This window comes from Stegostoma tigrinum, chromosome 46 (assembly GCF_030684315.1).
Source record: "Stegostoma tigrinum isolate sSteTig4 chromosome 46, sSteTig4.hap1, whole genome shotgun sequence".
NCBI lineage: Eukaryota > Metazoa > Chordata > Chondrichthyes > Orectolobiformes > Stegostomatidae > Stegostoma > Stegostoma tigrinum.
The window spans coordinates 4,736,400-4,758,570 of NC_081399.1; the positions used below are offsets into that span (position 1 = coordinate 4,736,400).

Sequence of the window (22,171 nt, forward strand, 5' to 3'; positions counted from 1 at the left end):
ATAAATGATGCCATGTCCCATGAATTAATTTTTAATAGGATCTGTCAGTCTTGTGTCACATTTAGGTCCAGATGGCCTAAAGGCAGCATGTTTCCTTCCTTACAGAGACATCAGTAAACCAAGATGTTCTCTTGTTTTACAATAATGCTACAGTTTCTAAACTATTCACGATCAGATGAGGATACAGGTCTTCATCCACAGATTGGGGAGCCTATGGAGTTCACTATCACAGAAAGTGGTTGTGACTAATACATGATTTGTTTTCAAGAAGAAAGTAGACATATCTCCTGTGGCCAAAGGGAATAAGGGATTATGGGTGGGATGGCAGGATTAGGGTATTGAGCACGATAACCAACCATGATCAGAATGACTGGCACAGCAGGCTCCAGAGGTCAAAAGGCCTACTCCTGCTCCTATCTTCTCTTTTTCTAAAACTTATTGAACCGTAGGCTACATGAAGATGCTGATTAGTCTGTGCAGGCTCCCATTAGTCCGACTCCTCCCCAGGGCTCTCCAACTTTTCTCCTTTAAAAGTTATCTATCCAAATTCCCTTTCAAAAGTTTAGGGTGAATCTGCTTCTACTTTCCCCTTTTAAGCAGTGCATTCCAGATCAAAACTCTGTTTATCCAACACAACTCTTCTGCCTATTTAACCAATCACCTGATTTCTGTGCCCTCTGTTTATCAGCGCAGTCACCACTCAAAATCATTTCTCTTTAGTCACCCCATCCAAAACATTCATCAGCATTTTAACTTGACAGTTTCGGATCTAATGCCAAAGTTTTCTAAACCGAACAAAAATCTTCAAGCGGCCAGTTTTACGCATCCAAACCTTCACATTACAAGGCCAGTAACACCACTGTCCCCTGATCTAGGATTTTATGAAGGCACAGTGTAGAGAGAGCTTTTCTTTCCAAAAACTGTCCCTGGATTAAGATTGTGTGAAGGTGCAAGAACAGAGGGATCTTTACTCTGCTTCCAGCTGTGTCTCCCCTGGGAGTGATTCACATTGACACTGAGTTCCCAGTGAAGTGGACTGGGTCTGTTTTACTATGTTTGTGCTTCAAACAAGCCTTCTCCCACCCCTTTCTTTATCAGTGCCTGCACCAATTTATCCTTCCATTCTTTTCTCATTTACTTAATATCTAGCTTCCACTTAAACACATTTGCAAGACTTAACTAACACACAATGTGAGATACACACTGCTTTACTCTCTGGGAAAAAGAGGCTGCCCTCAAGTTCTCTGTGGCTTCGGCTGGACCATTCATATTATATTTGTGGCCCCTAATTCTGGTCTCTCCCAAAAGTAGGCACATCCACTTTACTAAGGACTTTACAAGTCACCCTTCCATCACGCCTTGTCTTAAGAAAAAGCCTCAGACTGTTCAATACTCCAGACTGGTGTCTCACTTATAAATGCACTTTCTTCAATTCCTTCAAGATCCGGTAAAGACTGAAACCAGGCTGTTCTCAATCACTAAAAGTTCTGCACTCAAGACAAATCGAAGCTATTAATGAAACATTATACAATCAGCTTGATAGCTACATACTATATAGCAATGTCGACTGCTGCAGTGATGTAGTCTTTCGTACTCTGGGGTAATGGTTTCCATCGAGCAGTATCAACAGTGGACACCTTCACCTTCTTCTGTTTGGGATCTGCACAGAAAAAAAAATTGCAAGTTATTGCAATGGTCTCTGCCATCCTGGAACAAGCTCGCGGGGATCAGTGCAATATGTCTGATTTGTGAGACATTCTCGCAATTCTGCACATGACTGAGAAAGTTCTGTTTTGTCACAGGTCATGTAGAAGCTGTTATGTCAATAAACACAGCAGTTTCTACAGAGGAGCACTAAATCACAGCCAACACAGCCATTCTACCATCTGTCATTCAATAAGATCATATCGCATCAGATGACTCTACCATCCTGATAACCTTTTACTCCTTCACTTCTCCAGAACTGGTCAACATCTGCCCTCAAGGGTTCTGCTTCTGAGGCAGACACTTAAAATGACTTGTGAACCTCAGAGGCAGTTTCTCAGTTTGAAGTGGAGAACATCTTATTTCGAAATGGTGACACCTCATTCTAGATTCTTCCAAAACAGGAAGCATTAACTCCATAGCCATTCTGTCAAGACTCCTTGGTGTCTTATAAGTTTCCGTAAGTCATCTCTTATTGTTCTAAACAGCAGCAGATACAAGCCTAAGCTGTGCAAACTTTTCCTGTGAGGCATCCAAGCCCATTCCCTGATCTAAATACAATAAACCTTCACTGAACTGCCTCCAATGCATTCACATCCTTCTTCAGATAAGAAGCCCAAAAATGTGCACAGTACGTCAGATGTGTTTTCGCCAATGCCCTATACAACTGAAGCATGACCTCCCTACCAGTTCATTCAATTCCTCCTGCAATAAACATGAATATTCTTTCAGCTTTCCTGATTCCTGGTTGTACCTGAACACTAAACTTTCACAGTTCATGCATGAGGATACCCAGATTCCTCTGCAAGCTCTCACTGCTTACGTTTCTTTTTTATTCTTCCTACCAAAATGGACAATTTTGCCACATTATGCCCCATTTACCAGATTTATAACTTCTTTCTAGCCCCCTTATTTCAACTTCACAATCTAATTTCTTCTTCATCTTTGTGACATCAGCAAATTTGGCAACGACACCTCCAGCCCTTTCATCCAGTCCTTCCACAATCCGCCTTTCATCCCCTGCCCTCATTCCTGCCTTACCGATCGATGACAATTTTCACTTTCTACACATGACAATTAGTTTGAAACACAACACAAGAGTGCTCACTTATCTGAATGGAAGCGTCTGTGGTTTTTCTCTTCTTTTTGGCAGGCAGTTCATTCTGTAAAGGAGAACAGACAAGTAATAGAGTCAGAGATGTACAGCATGGAAACAGATGCTTCGGTCCAACTTGTCCGTGCCGAACAGATATTCATTTGCCAGTATTTGGCCCATATCCCTCTAAACCCTTCTTATTCATATACCCATTAAGATGCCTTTTAAATGTTGTAATTGTACCACCACTTCCTCTGGTAGCTCATTCCATGCACGCATCACCCTCTGTGTGAAAATGCTGTTCCTTAAGTCCCTTTTAAATCTTTCCCCTCTCATCTTAAACCTACACCCTTTAGTTTTGGACTCCCCGACCCTACGGAAAAGACTTTGGCTATTCATCACATCCGTGCCCTCATGATTTTATAAGCCTCTATGTGTCATCCCTCACAGCGAATGAACTAACTTTTTTTAATCTTTATTCTTTTACAGAATGCGAGCCTTGTTTGGGAGGTCATTTGCAGCCTCTTTCTAACAGCCTTTGAACTGAATGACTGGCGAGTCAATTTTGGAGTCAAGTTAAGAGTCAACCCAATTACTAAGAATCAGGAGTCACATCTTTGTCATGCTGGGTAAGGACAGTAGTTTTTCTCCCCAAAAGGGTGTTTGAGAACTACATTTTTTTTGCTTTTCATTCATTCACGGAAGGTGGTGTTACCTCCTGGGTCATCATTTTTTGCCTATCCCGAGTTGCCCCTTGAGATGGGGATGGTGAGCTGTCTTTTTGAGCTGCTGCCATCCTTAGCACAAAGGAACATCCACAATGCTGTTAGAGGCGGAGTTCCAGAATTTTGACTAGTGAACAAACAACAATTTTGATTTTTAAAATAATAATCAATAGCTTCACAGTCATCATCACTGAGACTAGTTTTCAATTCCAAATTCAGGGGTCATCATGGGATTTGAACCCTTATCCCGAGTATTTAGCTGGGTCTCTAGATGTTCAGTTCAGTGACATAACCACAAAGGGATTTAAGGCTATTAGATGACTAAAGGCTTCAGGAGATCCTCTTCTGAGAGGGTTTGTCTTCCCTGTACTTTACACTATCACACTAAACCAGAATAAGCCATTGCATAGGCCTCAGCTGGAGTGCTGCCTTCAATTATGGGTACTATATGTTAGGAAAAAAACAAACCTTTGAACAGTGGGCAGGAGTGATTTACAAGAATGGTTCGAAAGATGAAGGATTACAATTACTTAAGCAGAGAAAGGAAGGGAGCAATTCGATAGAGGTGTTTAAAATCATGAAAGGTTTTGATAGATTAAACGAGGACGATCTATTTCCAGTTGAAGGATCAAGAACACAGGGGGACACTTTTAAGATGAATGGCAAAATGTGCAGAAATTAAATGAGAAATTTAATTTTTTTTAACATTACACACTAGGGATGAACATTGTAGCATATGGGAAAAGAGAGGGTATCAGAGCAATTGAATTCATGTTCAAACAAGAGATTAACCACCCGAGGGAATTTAAAAGCTTTGAATGCGCTTTATGAATGGCACGTGTTTGATCTTCGAGTATTTAGGACCAAGAGCAAATACAGATTGTGAGATGTGTAAACTTGTCATCCCCATATTGGTTCTGCGGACTGCCCATGGTAGATACTGCATGAGTGATTATAGCTGTGGCATTGAGGGAATGATAGTTTCTCGAGTTAGGTCAGGAATAGTGAACTGGCACGCAGATGGCATTGAATTAAGAGAGGCCATGATGTGGTTAGCAGGATGAGAAAATGCAAGTAGTGAGGGCAAAAGAGGCTAACAGCGTCTGAAATGGGTCAACAAAGCCCCAGAGAACTGAGGTGCATCTTCAAACAGCCTGCGTCACATTGTTAATGGCACGCACCAGAGTAAGGATGCCTTGCTGCAATTATATAGGGCCTTGGTGAGGCTATACCTTGAGTATTATGTGCTGTTTTGGTCTCCTAGCTTGAAAATGGACATTTTTGCCATTGAGTGAGTCCGGTGAAGATTTACCAGACTGATTCCTGGGATGGCAGCACTGACAAATGTGGAAAGACTGGATCGACTGGGTTTATACTCATCAGAATTTAGAAGAATGAAGTGGGAGGTTGGGTTGGAGGATCTCATGGTAACACATAAATTCTTGATGGGACTGGGCAGGTTAGAAGTGGGAAGAATATTCCTGATGTTGGGGGAGTCTAGAACTAGGGTTCACAGTCTAAGAATAAGGGGTAAGCCATTGAGGACTGAGATGAGGAAGAATCTCTTCACTCAGAGACTTCGGTACTTGGGGAATTCTCTCCCAAAGGAAGCTGGTGGGGCCAGCTCATTAGATATATTCAATAGGGAGCTGGACGTGACCCTTGTGGCTAAAGGGATCAAGGAGTATAGAGAGAAAGTGGGAATGGGATTTTGAGTTAGCATGATCAGCCATGGTCATATTGAATGATGGTGCCGGCTCAAAGGCCAAATGGCCTAATCTGTTTCTATACCCTGCTTTTAGGGTCAACAGCCCAACTCGATATTGGATGAAAATCGTACAACTGGGACGTTTTATTTTACCAACGTTGGATGATCAAGTCAGGAAATTGCCCTACTTCAGCCATCCAACCTGGGAGTTCAGATGTGGACCAAAAGTGCAGTTCTCTACTGTCTGGAGGTGGCGAGAAGGGGAAATAACTGGATAAGACTGCCCCAGAGGGATACTTTCCCATTTCCCAGCATTCTTCCAATTAAGTTTATGTTGGGAAGGTCCACTGGGGACACTCTCGGTTCTCCACCAGCTGAGGCAGTTAAAATGGTCAATTAATGGCCACTTGTGCCTCAATTCCCCACCCTGTGAAAGGTGGATAGTTTCCCGACTTGACCTGCCTATTTGTTTGGGGGCTGCTACAATTGCCCCAGTTGGAGGCACGGATGAAGGTCAAGGGCTAGCAGCTGAAAATCATCCCAGCCCCTCTCAACCTCCCTCCCCACAACGAACCCCACCTTGCGACAGAATAAAAACAACTTGATTTCCTGCTACTGGAAACCCCGGATGGCCTCGATCTTTAGGACCCAGAGGTTGACGGCCTGTGATTGGTTGGCAGTTTCTAGTGACCCACGTCTCTAAAGAGGAGGCTTGTAATAGGCCAAGAAACTTGCCCTCACATATCTGAGTGAGCTGATTGGTATGCGATAGGTTGAGTCATCTCGGCAGTAGGTTAGTCAGTTCCTGATACGTTCATACCCATATTTTGAAAGGAGAAAATGAAAAGGGCACCCTGAGGACGTCGGTGGCAATATCACTGGACTAGTAATTCAGAAGAACAGGCCAATGTTCTGGGGTCGTGGGTTCGAATCTCAACATAGCAAATGGCAGTAAGTTGAACTCAATAAAACCTGGATTTAAAAGCTAGCTTAACAGTGACCATGAACCTACAGTCACTTTTATAAAAGACCAAATGGTCCATGAGCATCCTTCAGGGAAGGAAATCTGCCATCCTCACCTGGGCTGGCTTATAAATATGACTCCAGATCTAAACCCATGTGGTTGACTCCTCTTAATTGTCCATTTAAGCATTGGCAATAAATGCTGGCATCTCCACTGGCATCCCATGCAAGTATATTTTGTAAAAAACTACGAATCCTGGATCCTGTATGGCTAATTAATTGCTTCCTGACCTTCGATGATTATTCTGCTCCCGCATCCCTCTTTTAGAATTGCACCTTTGAGCATTTATCTCCTCTTCTTGTTGTTCCTCCCAAATGGAATTATTTCACTTTTCTACATTAATTTTCATTTACCATTCACTTGCCCATTACACCGACCGCTCTACATTCTCTTGATGTCTATATTTATCTCCGTCACAATCTATAATTGCAAATTTCACATCATCTGCAGACTTTCACATCTGGCTGACACCTGGCTCTCCCACCCAGTGTTAACACTGAAACCTTTAACACAGCACAGGGAGGCAGTAAGACTGGAGTCCGGCTGTGAAACTCGTACGTTAATGAGAGAAGGATCAAGAGGGAGGCGTGGCAAAACCAGATATAAAACCACAGCAGCTTTGAAACCCTGGTAACAACAGCATGTGATGACTGACTGTCCACATACTGGGCTACTTAACTTGCTCATTTCCTCATTTCACCCACATTCGTGTCAAGAGCATAAACCAAACCATGAAGAGGGACAGAAATATTTTAGGGGTATTCTCTCTGCTATTCCTAGCACTCTTCCCTTCCTACCTCTCTCATTCTATTTTCTAATCTCTCCCACTCTCTTGCAACATGAAAGTACAGAAAATCAGAGCAAGCCATTCAGCCCTTCAGGCCTGTTCTGCCATTCAGTGTGACCATGGCCGATCTTCCAACTCAGACCCTGTCCCTGATTTCTCCCCTTACCCTTTGATCCCTTTCATCCCAAGAACTACATTCAACTCCTTCTTGAAAAAAACTCAATGCTTTAGAATGGAACCCGGGTCCCTGGTGCTGTGAGGCAGCAGTGCCACCCCTTCTCTTTGAAGGATTATTAACAAGGACAAATCACAGAATCCCTACAGTGCAGAAAGAGGCCATTTGGCCCATCAAGTCTGCCTTATAATTCTGAGGAGCATTCTACTGAGACCCACCCCATCCCGTAACCCTGCATTCCCCATGGCTAATCCACCTGGTGCGCACATCCCTGAACACCACAGGCAATTTAGCATCGCCAATCCACCTAACCTGCTGATTTTTGGACTGTGAGAGGAAAGCGGAACACCTCGAGGGAACCCACACAGACACAGGGAGAATGTGCAAACTCCAATACAAACTGCAGCCCGAGGGTGGAATCAAACCCTGGTCCATGGCGAGGTGAGGCAGCAATGCTGACCACTAAGCCACCGTGCCACCCCACCCTCATTGGGTTCAGCTGCTTTCTGTGGCAGATAATTCCACAAGGTCACCACTCTGAGTGACCAAATTTCTCATCTCTGTCCTAAATCGCTGACCCTCTATCCTTAGACAGTGACCACTAGCTCTGAGCTCCCCAGTCAATCCTTCCTGAGTTTACTCTGACCAGTCTGGTTAGAACTTTATAGGTGTCTGCGAGATTCCCCCACTTCCCTCACACCCCCACTTTATTCTTCCAAACTCCAGTGAATACAGACTTATAGACAGAGTCTTAACTGATCCAGTCTCTTTTCATGCGTCAGTCCTGTCATCCCAGGAATCAGTCTGATAAACATTCTCTCTTTACTTTCCAAGCAATGTCCCTATCGGTTTCCTCTTTGATATCAGGGTGAGAAATTCCGTACCTCTTTGTACCCCATTTCAATATTCTTTTTCCCTGCAGCCCCCGTTGACGTGGTTTTAGATACTTTCTTCCTTGGCTCCATAATCTTGGCTCTCCGGTGTTTTGGTTTTCCAGCTGCAATCGATTCTTGGGTTTCAATTCGTTTAGTTCCTGAAGAAAGAGAATTTTGGACACAATTTAGAGCCAAATTTGCTTCAGTCTGTTTTGTCAATCAAGCACAGCTAAACCTCATCATGACTTACAGACATTTGCAATAGATATGACTGGGCTCTTTGTAAGAACCAGGAATCTCCAGGTTCTATTTTAACTCCTTGGGAAGTGACATCGTAGTGGTATTTCTGCTGGGCTTGTAACCCAAGTGTTATTCAAAATGGGGCCCTCGTGTTCCAGTGGTAGTGTGTCTGTTTTTGAGTTAGATGTTTTAGGTTCTTGACAGATATCATAAAATGCTAGTGAGTTTTGAGAAGATTTGTAGCTCAGGTTGAGGTTCTGGATGTGAGTTTGCTCGCTGAGCTGGAAGGTTCGTTTTCAGACGTTCGTCACCATTCTAAGTAACGTCATCAGTGAGCCTCCGAGGAAGCGCTGGTGTTATATCCCGCTTTCTATTTATCGGTTTAGGTTTCCTTGGGTTGGTGATGTCATTTCCTGTTCTTTTTCTCAGGGGATGGTAGATTGGCTCCAAATCAATGCGTTTGTTGATGGAATTCCGGTTGGAATGCCATGTTTCTAGGAATTCGTGTGCGTGTCTCTGTTTGGCTTGTCCTAGGATGAATGCATTGTCCCAATCAAAGTGGTGTCCTTCCTCATCTGTATGTAAGAATACGAGTGATAGTGGGTCATGTCTTTTTGTGGCTAGTTGATGTTCATGTATCCTGGTGGCTAGCTTTCTGCCTGTTTGTCCAATGTAGTGTTTGTCACAGTTCTTGCAAGGTATTTTGTAGATGATGTTCGTTTTGCTTGTTGTCTGTATAGGGTCTTTTAAGTTCATGAGCTGCTGTTGTGTGTTGGTGGGTTTGTGGGCTACCCTGATGCCAAGAGGTCTGAGTAGCCTGGCAGTCATTTCGGAAATGTCTTTGATGTAGGGGAGAGTGGTTATGGTTTCTGGGCATTTCCGAAATGACTGCCAGACTACTCGGACCACTTGGCATCAGGGTAGCACACAAACCCACCAACACACTAAAACAGCAGCTCATGAACTTAAAAGACCCTATACAGACAACAAGCAAAATGAACATCATCTACAAAATACCTTGCAAAAACTGTGACAAACACTACATTGGACAAACAGGCAGAAAGCTAGCCACCAGGATACATGAACATCAACTAGCCACAAAACGACATGACCCACTATCACTCGTATCCTTACATACAGATGAGGAAGGACACCACTTTGATTGGGACAACGCATCCATCCTAGGACAAGACAAACAGAGACACGCACAAGAATTCCTAGAGGCATGGCATTCCAACCGGAACTCCATCAACAAACATATTGGCTCCAAATCAATCTACCATCCCCTGAGAAAAAGAACAGGAAATGACATCACCAACCCAAGGAAACCTAACCAGATAAATAGAAAGCGGGACATAACACCAGCGCTTCGTCGGAGGCTCACTGATGATGTTACCTAGAATGGCGACGAAACGTCTGAAAACTAACCTTCCAGCTCAGCGAGCAAACTCACATCCATATCATAAAATGACTGTACATTCAAGTTGTTGGTTGGTTCACCAAGCTGTTTTGTCTCCTTTCTGGGTTACATAGTCAGTGCTGTGTAGCCTCCGTTGAAGTGCTGTAGTTCAGTTCCACTTTGAATTTATATGGTCCAGTCTGTCATGGTTGGCAGTCTTCTTCCCAGTTTTGCACCGCAGTGTGATGTAAATGGGGTCTATTTCAGCATGTTTGTTAATTGCACTGGTGGTTGAAAACCAGGCCACCAGGAATTCTCGTGCCAGTCTCTGTCTTGCTTGCTCTAGTACTGTAACTTTATCCTAGTCAAATGTATGCCTTTCTATGTCGGAGCATATTGAAACAAGGGAGAGCTGGTTGTGCCATTTTGCTGCGAGTTGACATTTATATATCCTGGTGGCGAGTTTCCTGCCCGTCTGTTCTACGTCGTGTTTCTCACAGCTGCTGCGTGGCATTTTAGATATCACATTTATCCTACTCATTGGGGGTATGGGGTCTTTTCGTCTTTGTGAGTAACTGGTGATGTGAGGCTGTTGGTTTGTGTGCTATCCTTATTCCAAGAGGTCATAGAAATCTTGTAGTCAGTTCTGATATGTTTCTATCATAGGGTAGGGTGGCCAGTGTTTTGGGGCATACTGTGTCATCTTGGTGTTGTTTCTTTGCCAGGCATCGGCTGACGAATTTGTTACGATACCCATTGTTTGTAAAGACTCTGTACAGGTGTTCCTCTTCATTTTTGCACAGCTCCGGGGAGTTGCAGTGAGTGATCGCTCAGTTAAACAGAGTCTTGACACATCTCAGTTTGTGGATGCTGGGGTGATCACTGTTGTAATTCATTATTTGGTCTGTGTGCATTGTCTTTCTGTACAGACCAAATCCTGAATTACAACAGTGATCACCCCAGCATCCACAAACTGAGATGTGTCAAGACTCTGTTTAACTGAGCGATCACTCTCTGCAACAGCTGCATAAAAGCTAACAGGAACACCTATACAGAGTATTTGCAAACAATGGGAACCCTAACAGCTTCGTCCACTGATGCCTGGTAAGCAAACAAAACCAAGATGACACTGCGCACCCCAAGACTCTGGCCACATGTTAGAAACACATCAGAAATGACTACATGACTCCTACAACTTATTGGAATAAGGATAGCACACAAACCAACAACCACACTTCACCAGTTACTCTGAAAGACAAAAGACCCCATTACCCATAACGAGCAGGACAAATATGATATGTAAAATACCATGCAGCAATTGCAAACAAGACTACAGAGGACAGGTGGGCAGGAAACTCACCACCAGGATACATGAATGTCAGAAGTCACATGACACCAGGTTATAGTCCAACAGATTTATGTGAAAACAGAAGCTTTCGGAGCCTCAGACCTTCCTGAGGTGCTAGTGAGAGCGGTAGATTCAGACACAGCATTTATAAGTAAAAGATCAAAGGGTCACTTCATTGAGGAGGATTTACTAAACAAACCTAAGACGCTGTTGAATATTTAATCAGTTGGAAGATTTTAATTGATTAATATGTATATGTAAGTCCCCAGATTCCTTTGAAGTCACTGTCCTGTGAGAACTAAAGGTTTTATCAGTGTAAAGAAGAGATGACATTTTAGGTCAGACAATGCATGTTGGGCGTGAAGCCTTGCTTAGAATCTGTTTGTGTCTTGGTTTGGACTCAGACTGGTTTTACTTCCAAAGTAGGAATATATAGAATGCTACCATGACTGACTATCTATAAATTGTGTGTCTTTTGAACAAAATAGAATATATCTGCAAATACAAATTCACCTCACACAGATTCACGAGTGTGTGTGTTGTGTGTGTGAGAGAGTGAGCGAGTGAGAGTGAGTGTGTGAAAGTGTGAGTGTGAGAGAGCGCGAGAGCGCGAGCGAAGGTGTGACTGTGTAGTGTGTGTAAAAGAGCTTATGTGAGTGAGCGCCTGTGAGTGTGTGTAGTACGGTGGGGTCACTTGTAGTGCGACATGAACCCAAGATCCCGGTTGAGGCTGTCGTCGTGGATACAGAACATGGCTATCAGGCTCTGCTCAGCGACTCTGCGTTGTTGTGTTTCCCAAAGTCCAACTTAGAGGATGTTTACTCGAAGACCCGAACCAAATCTCCTTCACTGCTGAAGCGTTCACCCACTGGGAGGGAGCATTCCTGCGTAGCAATTGTTGTGCAGTGTCAATTCATCCATTGTTGTAGCATCTGCATGATTTTGCCAATAATACCATGCCTCGGGCCATCTTTGCCTGCAGTATATGAGACAACCAATATTGGCTGAGTTACATGAGCATCTGCTATGTATGTGATGGGTGGTGTTTCCACATGTGATGGTAGTATCCATGTCTAAGATCAGACGTGTCTTACAGATGTTGCCATGACAGGGTTGTATGGCGCTGTGATTGATGCTGTCCTAAAGACTGGGTAGTTTGTTGCGAACAATGGTCTGTTTAAGGTTTGGCGATTGTTTGATGGTGAGAAGTGGAAGCATAGGGAAGACCTTGGCGAGGTGCTCATCATCATCGCTAATGTGTTGAATGCTGTGAAGAACGTGGCGTAGTTTCTCCGCTCCCAGAAGTACTAGACGATGAAGGGTATCTTTCAAACATATCCCAAGTCTGTCATTTCAGGACGTCATTACAGTTTCTCACTGCGGCATGTTGGAACTGGCAATCGAAGAGTTCAGCATTATATCCTGTTCCTATGAGGGCGTCCCGTAACACCTTCAGGTATCTATCTCATTCCTCCTCATCATGCACAGGGCTTGTCCATTGCAAATAGCTGTTTTAATATGTTTGGGGTGGAAGCTAGAGAAGTGCAGCATCATGAAGTTATCCATGGGCTTGCAGTAGAATGAGGTGTTGAGGTGCCCATGCCTGATGGAGATGGGGGAGTCCAAGAATGAGACTAATTCTAAATAGTCATCCATGGTAAGTCTGATGGTGGGATGAAACTTGTTGATATCACCTGTGTAGTTGCTTCAGTGATTCCTCGCCATGAGTCCAAAGGTAGAAAATGTCAATGTATCTCGCATATAACTTTGATCGGAGATTCTATGACAAAGAACGTTCCTAGTTTGACTGGTCCGTGGGTGCAGAGTTTCTATATGAAATTTGTAGTGTCGTGACAGAAGCGACAATGAGTTTCAAGATGCCATCGACATAGCCAAAGAGGTTCTCACAAAGTGTCCCATTGCCTGATACGATGGGACGTCCAGGTGCATTGGCTTTGCGTATCTTTGAAAGGCAGTAGAAGTCTCCGACATGGGAAGTATGTGGGACGAGATTACGTAGGGTACTCTGAAAGACTAGATCAAAGTCCTGCTCAGTGGTGTGACCCTTCGATCTTTTACTTATAAATTCTGTGTCTGATACTTGCTCTGTCACTGACACCTGAAGAAGGACAGAGGCTCCAAAAGATTATGTTTTCAAATAAACCTGCTGGACTATAGCCTGGAGTCATGCAATTTCTGACACTGTCCACCCCAGTACAACACTGCCACCTCCACATCAAGGATACATAAACACCAAATCGCAGCAAAACGGCATGACCAACTCTCCCTCATTTTAATACACGCCAACATCAAATTGACTGGGATACAGCACTGGGACAAGTGGGGCAGAGACAGGCAAGCGAATTCCCAGAGGCCTGGTATTTAACCACCGATGCAATTAACAAACATGTTGAAATAGACTCCATCTTCATCCCACTATGAAACAAAACCAGAAACAAGACTGCCCACCATAACAGACTGGACCATATAAATTCAGAGCGGGACAGAACAACAGCACTTCAACGGAGGCTACACAGCAATGACAATGTCACCCAGAAAGGAGACGAAACGTTAGCATGAAAACCAATCAATAACTCCAACTGCAACCCAAGCTAAAGGTCTTCATTAAAACATTACATATCTGAGCATTTTGATTAGAAAAATAAACTATATTCTACCCCTTTGCTCAAGCTCACTGTTAGGTAGGGTTCATGCTCCCAGTGTACAGCTAAAGCTCAACGTGGTAAATTTTGGCCCTGAAGTCTGCCTCTGAAGTGCAATTTCTCACAAGGAGCCAGTCTCACATGCAAAGCAGAACAAGATGAACCAATCTCCTCTGACGATTCAATTGTTGCAGGAATGTTGGATGCTAATTCGCCACCCTTCTAATCGCGTGAACAGCAACAATTTGTTTTAAGAAAAGCATCTTTAACTTTTGAGGAAACATCCTGCAGCACTTCACAGAAGTGTAGTCAAACAAAATTTGACACTGGATCACCTTAAGGAATATGTGATCATCACAGAATGCCTAGAGTGTGAAAGGAGGTCATTCAGACCACTGAGTCTGCACCAACCCTCCAAGAAGCATCCCACCCAAACACATACCCTACCCTATCCCTGTAACCCTGTATTTCCCATGGTTAATCTATGTAGCCAGCATATTCTTGGATACTACAGGCAATTTAGCATAGCCAATCCTAACCCGCACATCTTTGGGCTACGACAGGAAATCGGAGCACCTGGAGGAAATCTACGCAGATGGGGTGAGAAATGTGCAAACTCCACACAGACAGACAGTCACCAAAGACTGGAGGCAGCAGCACGAACCACAGTGCCACCTTTTTGATCTCGATCGAAAGTTTGATAAAGAGGTAGGCTTTAAACAGCATCCTAAAGAAAGAGCACGAGAGACGGGGAGATAAGGTTTAGGAAGGAAATCCCAGGGCTTTGTGTCAGGCAGCTGAAGATGCTGTAGTATTTGGTGGTGTATTTAATATTGGAGATGCTTAACTGCCAAAATTGGAGGAGCAGAGACCTAAGGGCTGCGAGACTATAGGTGGTTATACTGAGGGGTAAGATAAGATATCCAGTACAAGTGCTCACCTAAAACTGTGATGAGGCGGTGCCGGTGTTGGACTGGGGAAGACAAAGTCAGAAGTCACATAACACCAGGTTATTGTTCAACAGGTTATTCTGAAATCTCAAGTTTTTGAAGCACTGCTGCAGTAGCACCCCAAAAGCTTGCAATTCCAAATAAACCTGTTGGACTATAACCTAGTGTCGTGTAACTTCACACTTAAAACTGAGACAGGTAGAAGCTTCATGTCCTTGACCCAAGTCTTGAGCCTCGCAAAGACTTGCATTTACAAGTTCCTTTAGTGTAGGAAAACATCTCAATGTGCTTTAGAGGAAGAAAACAGACTCCTCGCCAAAGGAGACATTAATGAGGATGACAAAACCTTGGCCAATGATGTGGACTGTAAGCAATGTTTCAGAGCGGGAACTGGAATTGAAGTGTCTGATGATTTAGAGATAGATTGCACATCCTGATTAGATTTGTGAAGTCTCCTTTAAATTGGAAAGCAGCTAATGTAATTCCTTTTCTCAACAAGAGAGGGAGACAGTGAGCAGAAAACAAGGCTGATTAAAAACCGCAAGATAGCAGATGTTGCAAATCAGAAAGGAAAACTGAAGTTGCTGCAAAAGCTCAGCAGGTCTGAAAGCACCTGTGAAGAGAATTCCAAGTTAACGTTTCAAGTTGATGATCCTTCGTCAGGAAACTAGGCTGGTTAGTTTAACATGTCAATGGGAAAATACAGTGCAGCACAGAATAGGCCCTTCGGCCCACCAAGGCTGCACCAATCCCGAATCTTTATTTAGATCCTCTACTTATTGCCCATGCACAATTTGTATCTCTCTGTTCACCTCTTGTTCATGTGTCTATCAAGACACACCTCAAACATTGCTAACGTGCCTTTTTCCGCCACCTGCAATGGCAGAGTGTTCCAGGCACCAGCCTCGGTGTGAAAAATTTTCCTCACATTTCTCCCCTAAACTTTCTCCCTGTCACCTTGAACCTGTTCCTTCTTGTAGGTGACCTTTCTACCCTATCTGTTCCTCTCATACTTGTGTAGACCTCTATCAGGGCACCCCTCAGCTTGCACCTTTCCAGTAAAAACAACCTCCTAACTAAAATCTTCCAGTCCAGGCAACATCCTGGTCAACCTTGTCACACCTTCTTCAAAGCATCCTCATCCTTCTTGGAGTGTGGTGACCAGAAAAACATGCAATATTCCAAACGCGGCCTGACTGAAGTTTTATACACTTGTAACACAACCTGCCAAATTTTATATTTGATGACTCGGCCGAGGAAGGCAAGCGTGCTGTGTGACTTTTTGACCACCTTATCCACCTGTGTTGCCACTTCCAGGGATCAGCACAGCCAGATCCCTCTATATGACAATGCTCCTAAGAGTTATGTCATTTGGTGTATAATTTGCACTTAAGTCTTATTTTCTAAAATGCATCACCTCACATTTTTCCTGGTTAAACTCCATCTGCCATTTTTTCTGCCCAAATTTGCAATCTATCTATATTTTGCTGTATCTTTTGACAATCCTCCTCTTTATCTGTAACTCCATCCATTTTGGTGTCATCCGCATTCTTACTAAATCAAACTATCTACGTTGTAATATATATAAATGATTTGGAGGACAAACAAAGGTCCCAGCACTGGTCGTTGCAGAACACCACGAAATTCTTGACCTCCATTACGAAAAGCATTCTTTTATCACCACTGTGTGTCTTCCATGACCAAGCCAGTTTTGTATCCATCCAGCCAGCTCACTCAGATACCATGAGACTCTAACTTTTGTACCAGTCTTCCATGAGGTAGCTTGTCAAGTGCCTTATTACAGTCCATGTATAAGACATCCACTGCCCTTCTGTCAATCACTGTTCACCCCACCTCAAAAAACTCAATGAAATTGATGAGACATCATCTTCCCCGCACAAACCCATGCTGCCTGTCACTAGCAAGTCCACATACTTACAAATGAGAATAAATCCTTTTTCTCATTATCTTCTCCAACAGTTTCCCCATCACTAACATCAGGCTCACCAGCCTATAAATTCCTGGATTATCTATGTTTCCCTTCTTAAACAAAGGAATAACATTGACCATTCTCCAGTCTTCTGGATCCTTGTCTAAAGCCAAAGAAGATACAATAAAATATGTTAAGGCCCCAGCTATTCCCTCCCTTGCCTCCCACAGTATCCTAGGATTGATCCCATCTGGCTCTGGAAATGTGTCCACCTAATGCTTTTCCAGACACCCAACACTTCCTCCTTCTTTATGCTGACCTACCTTAGAGTATTTTACATACCTTTCCCTAACTTTAACATCTCTCACATCCTTCTCTTTGGCGAGTACCAATGTAACGTACTCATTAAGGATCTCACCCATTTCTTCTGGCTCCACATATAACCTCCTTCCTTTATCCTTGAGTGGGCCTACTCTTACCCTAGCTACTCTCTTGCTCCTAACTTATACCTTGGGATTCTCCTTAACCTGCTGACCAAGGACATTTCATAGCCGCTTTTGGCCCTCCTAACTCCCTGATTGAGCTCCTTCCTACTTCCTCTAAATTCCTCAAGGACTTTGTCTATTTTTAGGTCGGCTTCCTTTTAGTTTGAGTAAACTGATCATTTCCCCGGTCATTCAAGGTTCTCAAATCTTGTTATTCATTTTCATGGGAATATGCCTGCTCTGCATTCTAATCAACTGGTCTTTAAAAAACTCAGATGTGTCAGATTTGGATTTACACTCAAATAGCCAGTCACAATCCACATTCTCCAATTCTTGCCTAATTCAGTTATAATTGGCCATCCCCCAATTTAACACCTTCATTCAAGGTCCACTCTTGTCCTTCTTCATAAGTCTCAGAAAATTTAAGGAATTATAGTCACTATTCCCAACATGTTCCCCTACTTAAATGGTGATGTTAGAAAATGTTAGAAGTAATTATTAAAGGCATAATAACAGCTCACTCAGATAAGTTCAGGGTCATCAGGCAGAATCAACATGGTTTTGTTAAAGTGAATTCATGTTTATTTAATTTAATGAAGTTGAGAGGTGACCTTCCAGAGTTTTATAAAATCGTAAGGGTTATAGATAGGGTTACTGGTAGGTGTCTTTTCCCTCGGGTAAGGGATTTCAAGCCTAGGAGACATTTCTAAAAGTGAGAGGAGAGAGGTTTAAAAAAGACATTAAGTGTGAATTTTATTCACACAGAGGGTGGTTCGCGTGTGGAATGAACTTCCTGACGAAGTGGTAGATGTGGGCACTACTACATTTCGAAGACATTTGGATAAATACAGGAACAGGAAAGCTTTGGAGGGATATGTGCCAGGAGCTTATACAAGTCCAGGAAAAGAGATTTTAAGTTTGCTTTTGAATGAGGCCAGTTGGTCATGCTGAGCAGCAGGTTCAATGCATGCTAACTTGGACCGGTCATTGAGAATGGCATGCATTTTATTGATACAGATCCATTTGCTGAAGATGACTATTCTAGTCCGTCTACCGAGTTTACTGATATATATCCAGCATTTCCTGGACGCCTTGCAATTCAGACATTCATATTGCATGCAAAAAGTGGATAGATCATTCAGAATCCCACAATTTCTTTCTACGAGATTACCTTGACTTGCCTTCAAGGAATCACTGTCTTTGGTGGATAATGTTTTCTGGTAGGATAGTTTGCAGCACAGAGGTTCAAACTCAGCAGTAATGGTGTCCACCACCATCAAGATGCTGTCATCAGATAAAAAAGATATTCTGCTATCTCAAAAATAAGTAATGTGCTGTACGAATTTCAGTGCCAGTGTGATCCCAGGTATGTTGGCAGCACGTCCAAAAGATTGGTTGGATCGCATGATCCTCTGGCTGTTTGCAACAAGCAAGGTACTGATTACACCCAACAAGCCCACACTTGCAAACCTCACAAAGCCATGTCTAACACTGAAGCAATTCTGCAACCAGACAATATTTGCCGGATAATCCTAAACATGCAACGAATTATGCTGACCATCAGTTTAGGACTCAGTCAGGCTTATGGTGTGGTGCACAAGAAGCTACATATGTTTGTATACAAGGCCCTTTTTATTTGCAGGCTGGAAGAGTATTTACATACCCTACACCCAATTCAAGTGACAAAATAAAAGGTGACAACCATTTGCTGTCTCCTTTCTCAGGGCAATGCCTTGACCAGAGTCAACCTATCTAGTTTAAAATTTAAAAAAAAGTTTGCAGCCAACCATCAATCAGCATTAATGGCTGCATTATCCATGGCAACACCTTCACCAGAGGCAACTTGCCAACCAATCAGCGTCCTCTTCTGCAGTATAAATGTTGGTTTATCCCTCGAATTTGTGTCCTTGTGAAATGACTCGATAAGTGCAAAACAAAATACTTCAGCAAAATGTGCCTTATAATACTATAATCACTGGTCCCTAAACATATCTAATGGCAGCTGATTCATCCCATTCCCCTGAAACATGTAAGCCTATGCCCTCTCCAGTTATCACCATTCTATAATTTTTGAATTCCTTTGCAATTTTCCTGTAGATTTGGTCCTCTGCACCTTTCCTATTAGATGGGTGACCCAAGAATGTTTCCAGCAGTGCAAAAGAGCTGTGTTTCTTTTTAATCACTAAATAGATTTCATCTGTGACCACTCTCTCTGTCTCTCTGGTACTACTCCATAATCCATACCTTCATTCCACCCCACACCCCTCCCACTTCTTTCCATCCTTCTCTTTCCTGAAAACCTTGCATTCATTAACATTTAGTACCACATCTTCTTTTGAGGCAGATCTCCATTATCCTTAAGACATCACATTCTCATGTAACGATTTACATAGAACTAAAGATGGTAAGCTGTCAAAGTTTTGTGTTTTTGCATGTAAACCTAATATTAGACACTATCAACAGATAGCACTACCATCCCTCTTAGTCTGATCCCCCTATTCCCTTACCAATTCTTACTCTACTCCCATCTGTGTCACAAATCTCTTGTTCACTTTGTTTTCATGCTGGGATACACCTGGTCAAGACTAGTCCCACTGTTACAGGCTTAGGACGTAACAGGCCTACAATCTTTGGCTGTTCATTCTCCACCATCTTTCCAGCCATCTTTTCTGTCCTTTCCTTTTTATACTAATTAGCGGCTCTCAGCATCCACTCCATGAAGTGTCTAGGAATGTTATATGCTTTGCTAAGATCATCCCATATTCTTCTGAAATCTATGATACAATGGGTCCATCCCACTCAATCACTTCTTATTGACTCCTGAGTTCTATCTAGTGATCTTTGTTCCAGTCTCTTTCTTGGTTAGATATCCTTTCTAGTGTATAGAAAAGGAAAAAAATTCAGATTCCAAGTGTGATTGCACTAAACTTCAATATAATTCCAGCTAAGCTTTCTTCCTCAGATGTTCAGACCTCTTGCAATAAAAGAGTTACATGCCATTTGTTTGCCTCATGTACTTGCATGTTAACTTTCTGTGATCTGAGCAATGTGTCCCTTATCACCAACATTAGTCTTTTACTAAATTCGATTTCTTTATTCTTCCTACCAAGTTAATAAGTTCACATTTCCCCACATCATATTCAATTTGCCATCTTTCCCTTAGTAACCTTCCTCAGAGCTTAGCAAACCAAACGGTTTTTGCATAATCAAACTTATTTTTGAAATAAGTTTATTGCTACTTAACCACAATAAGGACTTTTAATTCCCTTTAAACTTTTGTGATTTCTTGCATCATGAGAGGAGTGGTACAGCATAAAAAATCCAAGAGAGTTATGGTAGCTGGAATTGACTCAAGAAATGAACACACTTTGTAGGACCAGGAGTAGGCCATTTAGCTCATCAAGCTTGCACACCATTTAGTTATATTCTGACTGATCTGTATCTAAATCTATGACCCTTACGTAACATCCTTACATAATACATATGTATACATCTTATTCTATTTTGCTCCCAAATATCAATAATCATAGAAAAAATTAAGTATTTACTTGCATTCACCTTTTAAACAATTGGATTTCACAGATTTCAAAGCAGTCATCAGCAAGATATCAATAGTCTAAGGTAGAGGCTCCCTTGGCCACACAACACTCTCACGACGAGGTTCTCTTTGTAAAGCTGCGCTGTCAGGCGTTGCACCTTCTCCCTCAGCGGGGGGACCTGGACCTGCCTGTGTCTGTGCACTCTGGGTGCCTGTATCTCGGGGCTGTGCACTATCAGGTTGAGGTCCACCTCGTAAAGCTGCGTTATCAGGGTTGGGGCCTTCACCTTGTACCATGTGAGGAACTGGACCCCTTTGGGGTTCTGTGGTCTGGCAAGCACCGCGTGGCCACAGAACACTTTCGCGAAAAGGTTCTCTTTGTAATGCTATGTTATTAGGTGCAGGGTCTTCCTCCTGCACTACCTGAGGAACTGGAGCCCTCTGTGACTCTGCGCTCTGAGGCAAAGCATCTCTTGGCCACAATACACTTTCCCGTCGGGGCTCTCTGGGCAATGCAAAGTTATTTGGTGTATGGTCCCTTTGCAATACTGCGTTTGGCACAAACTGGTCTCTTGGCCAAATAATACTTCTACGGCGTGGATCCAAAGACAAAGCTACATCATCAGGGGCGCGACCTCTCTGTATCACTATATTTGGGGGGAAAGTGTCTCTTGGCCACAAAACACTTTCACGGCGAGGTTCTCTTGGCAATGCTATGGCATTAATATCAGAATCAAGGACCCTTTGTAATGATGCAGTGGGAGGAAGATCTCTTGGCCAGGTTGCACGTCGAGGGCCCCCAGTTGATGCTATGTTTTGAACAATACGATCCCTCTGTACCAGTGCATTAGGAGACAGATGATCTCTTGGCCACACAACACTCTCACGCCGAGGCTCTCTTGGCAATGCTACATTATTAACATCAGTAGCTGGGTCTCTCTGCAACAATGCATTTGGGGGTGGCTGTTCTCTTGGCCACACAACACTCTCACGCCGAGGCTCTCTTGGCAGTGCTAAGTTATTAATGTCAGTAGCTGGGTCTCTCTGCAACAATGCATTTGGGGGTGGCTGTTCTCTTGGCCACACAACACTCTCACGCCGAGGCTCTCTTGGCAGTGCTAAGTTATTAATGTCAGTAGCTGGGTCTCTCTGCAACAATGCATTTGGGGGTGGCTGTTCTCTTGGCCACACAACACTCTCACGCCGAGGCTCTCTTGGCAGTGCTAAGTTATTAATGTCAGTAGCTGGGTCTCTCTGTGACAATGCGTTTGGGGGTGGCTGATCTCTTTGCCGTGCTGCACCTCTGTGTCGGGGGTCACTCTGTGCCACAATGTTTTGAGGAACAATGTCCCTCTGTGACAGTGTGTTTGGAGGAAATGCAACACTTCTACGTTGAAGATCTCTGGTCAAAGGCCTATTAATGGGAACAGGAGCTCTCTGCTGCACTCCATCTTGTGGAAAACCAAAAGCTTCACACTGTCGGGCATCAGGAATCACTCTTCCAAGATCAAGAACTGCATTAAC

General features: G+C 43.3%; 1 protein-coding gene across 1 annotated transcript in view; it reads right to left on the reverse strand.

Moving 5' to 3' along the window:
* The window catches only part of LOC125449576 (centromere protein Q-like), a 49,043-nt gene that overhangs the window by 13,470 nt on the left and 13,402 nt on the right, over positions 1-22,171 (reverse strand). The window contains exons 2-4 of the mRNA XM_048525398.2: positions 8,104-8,252; positions 2,813-2,867; positions 1,552-1,660 (exon numbers count right to left, since the gene is read on the reverse strand). Coding sequence (XP_048381355.1) covers positions 1,552-1,660; positions 2,813-2,867; positions 8,104-8,252 — 313 coding nt within the window. The remainder of the gene's footprint in view (positions 1-1,551; positions 1,661-2,812; positions 2,868-8,103; positions 8,253-22,171) is intronic.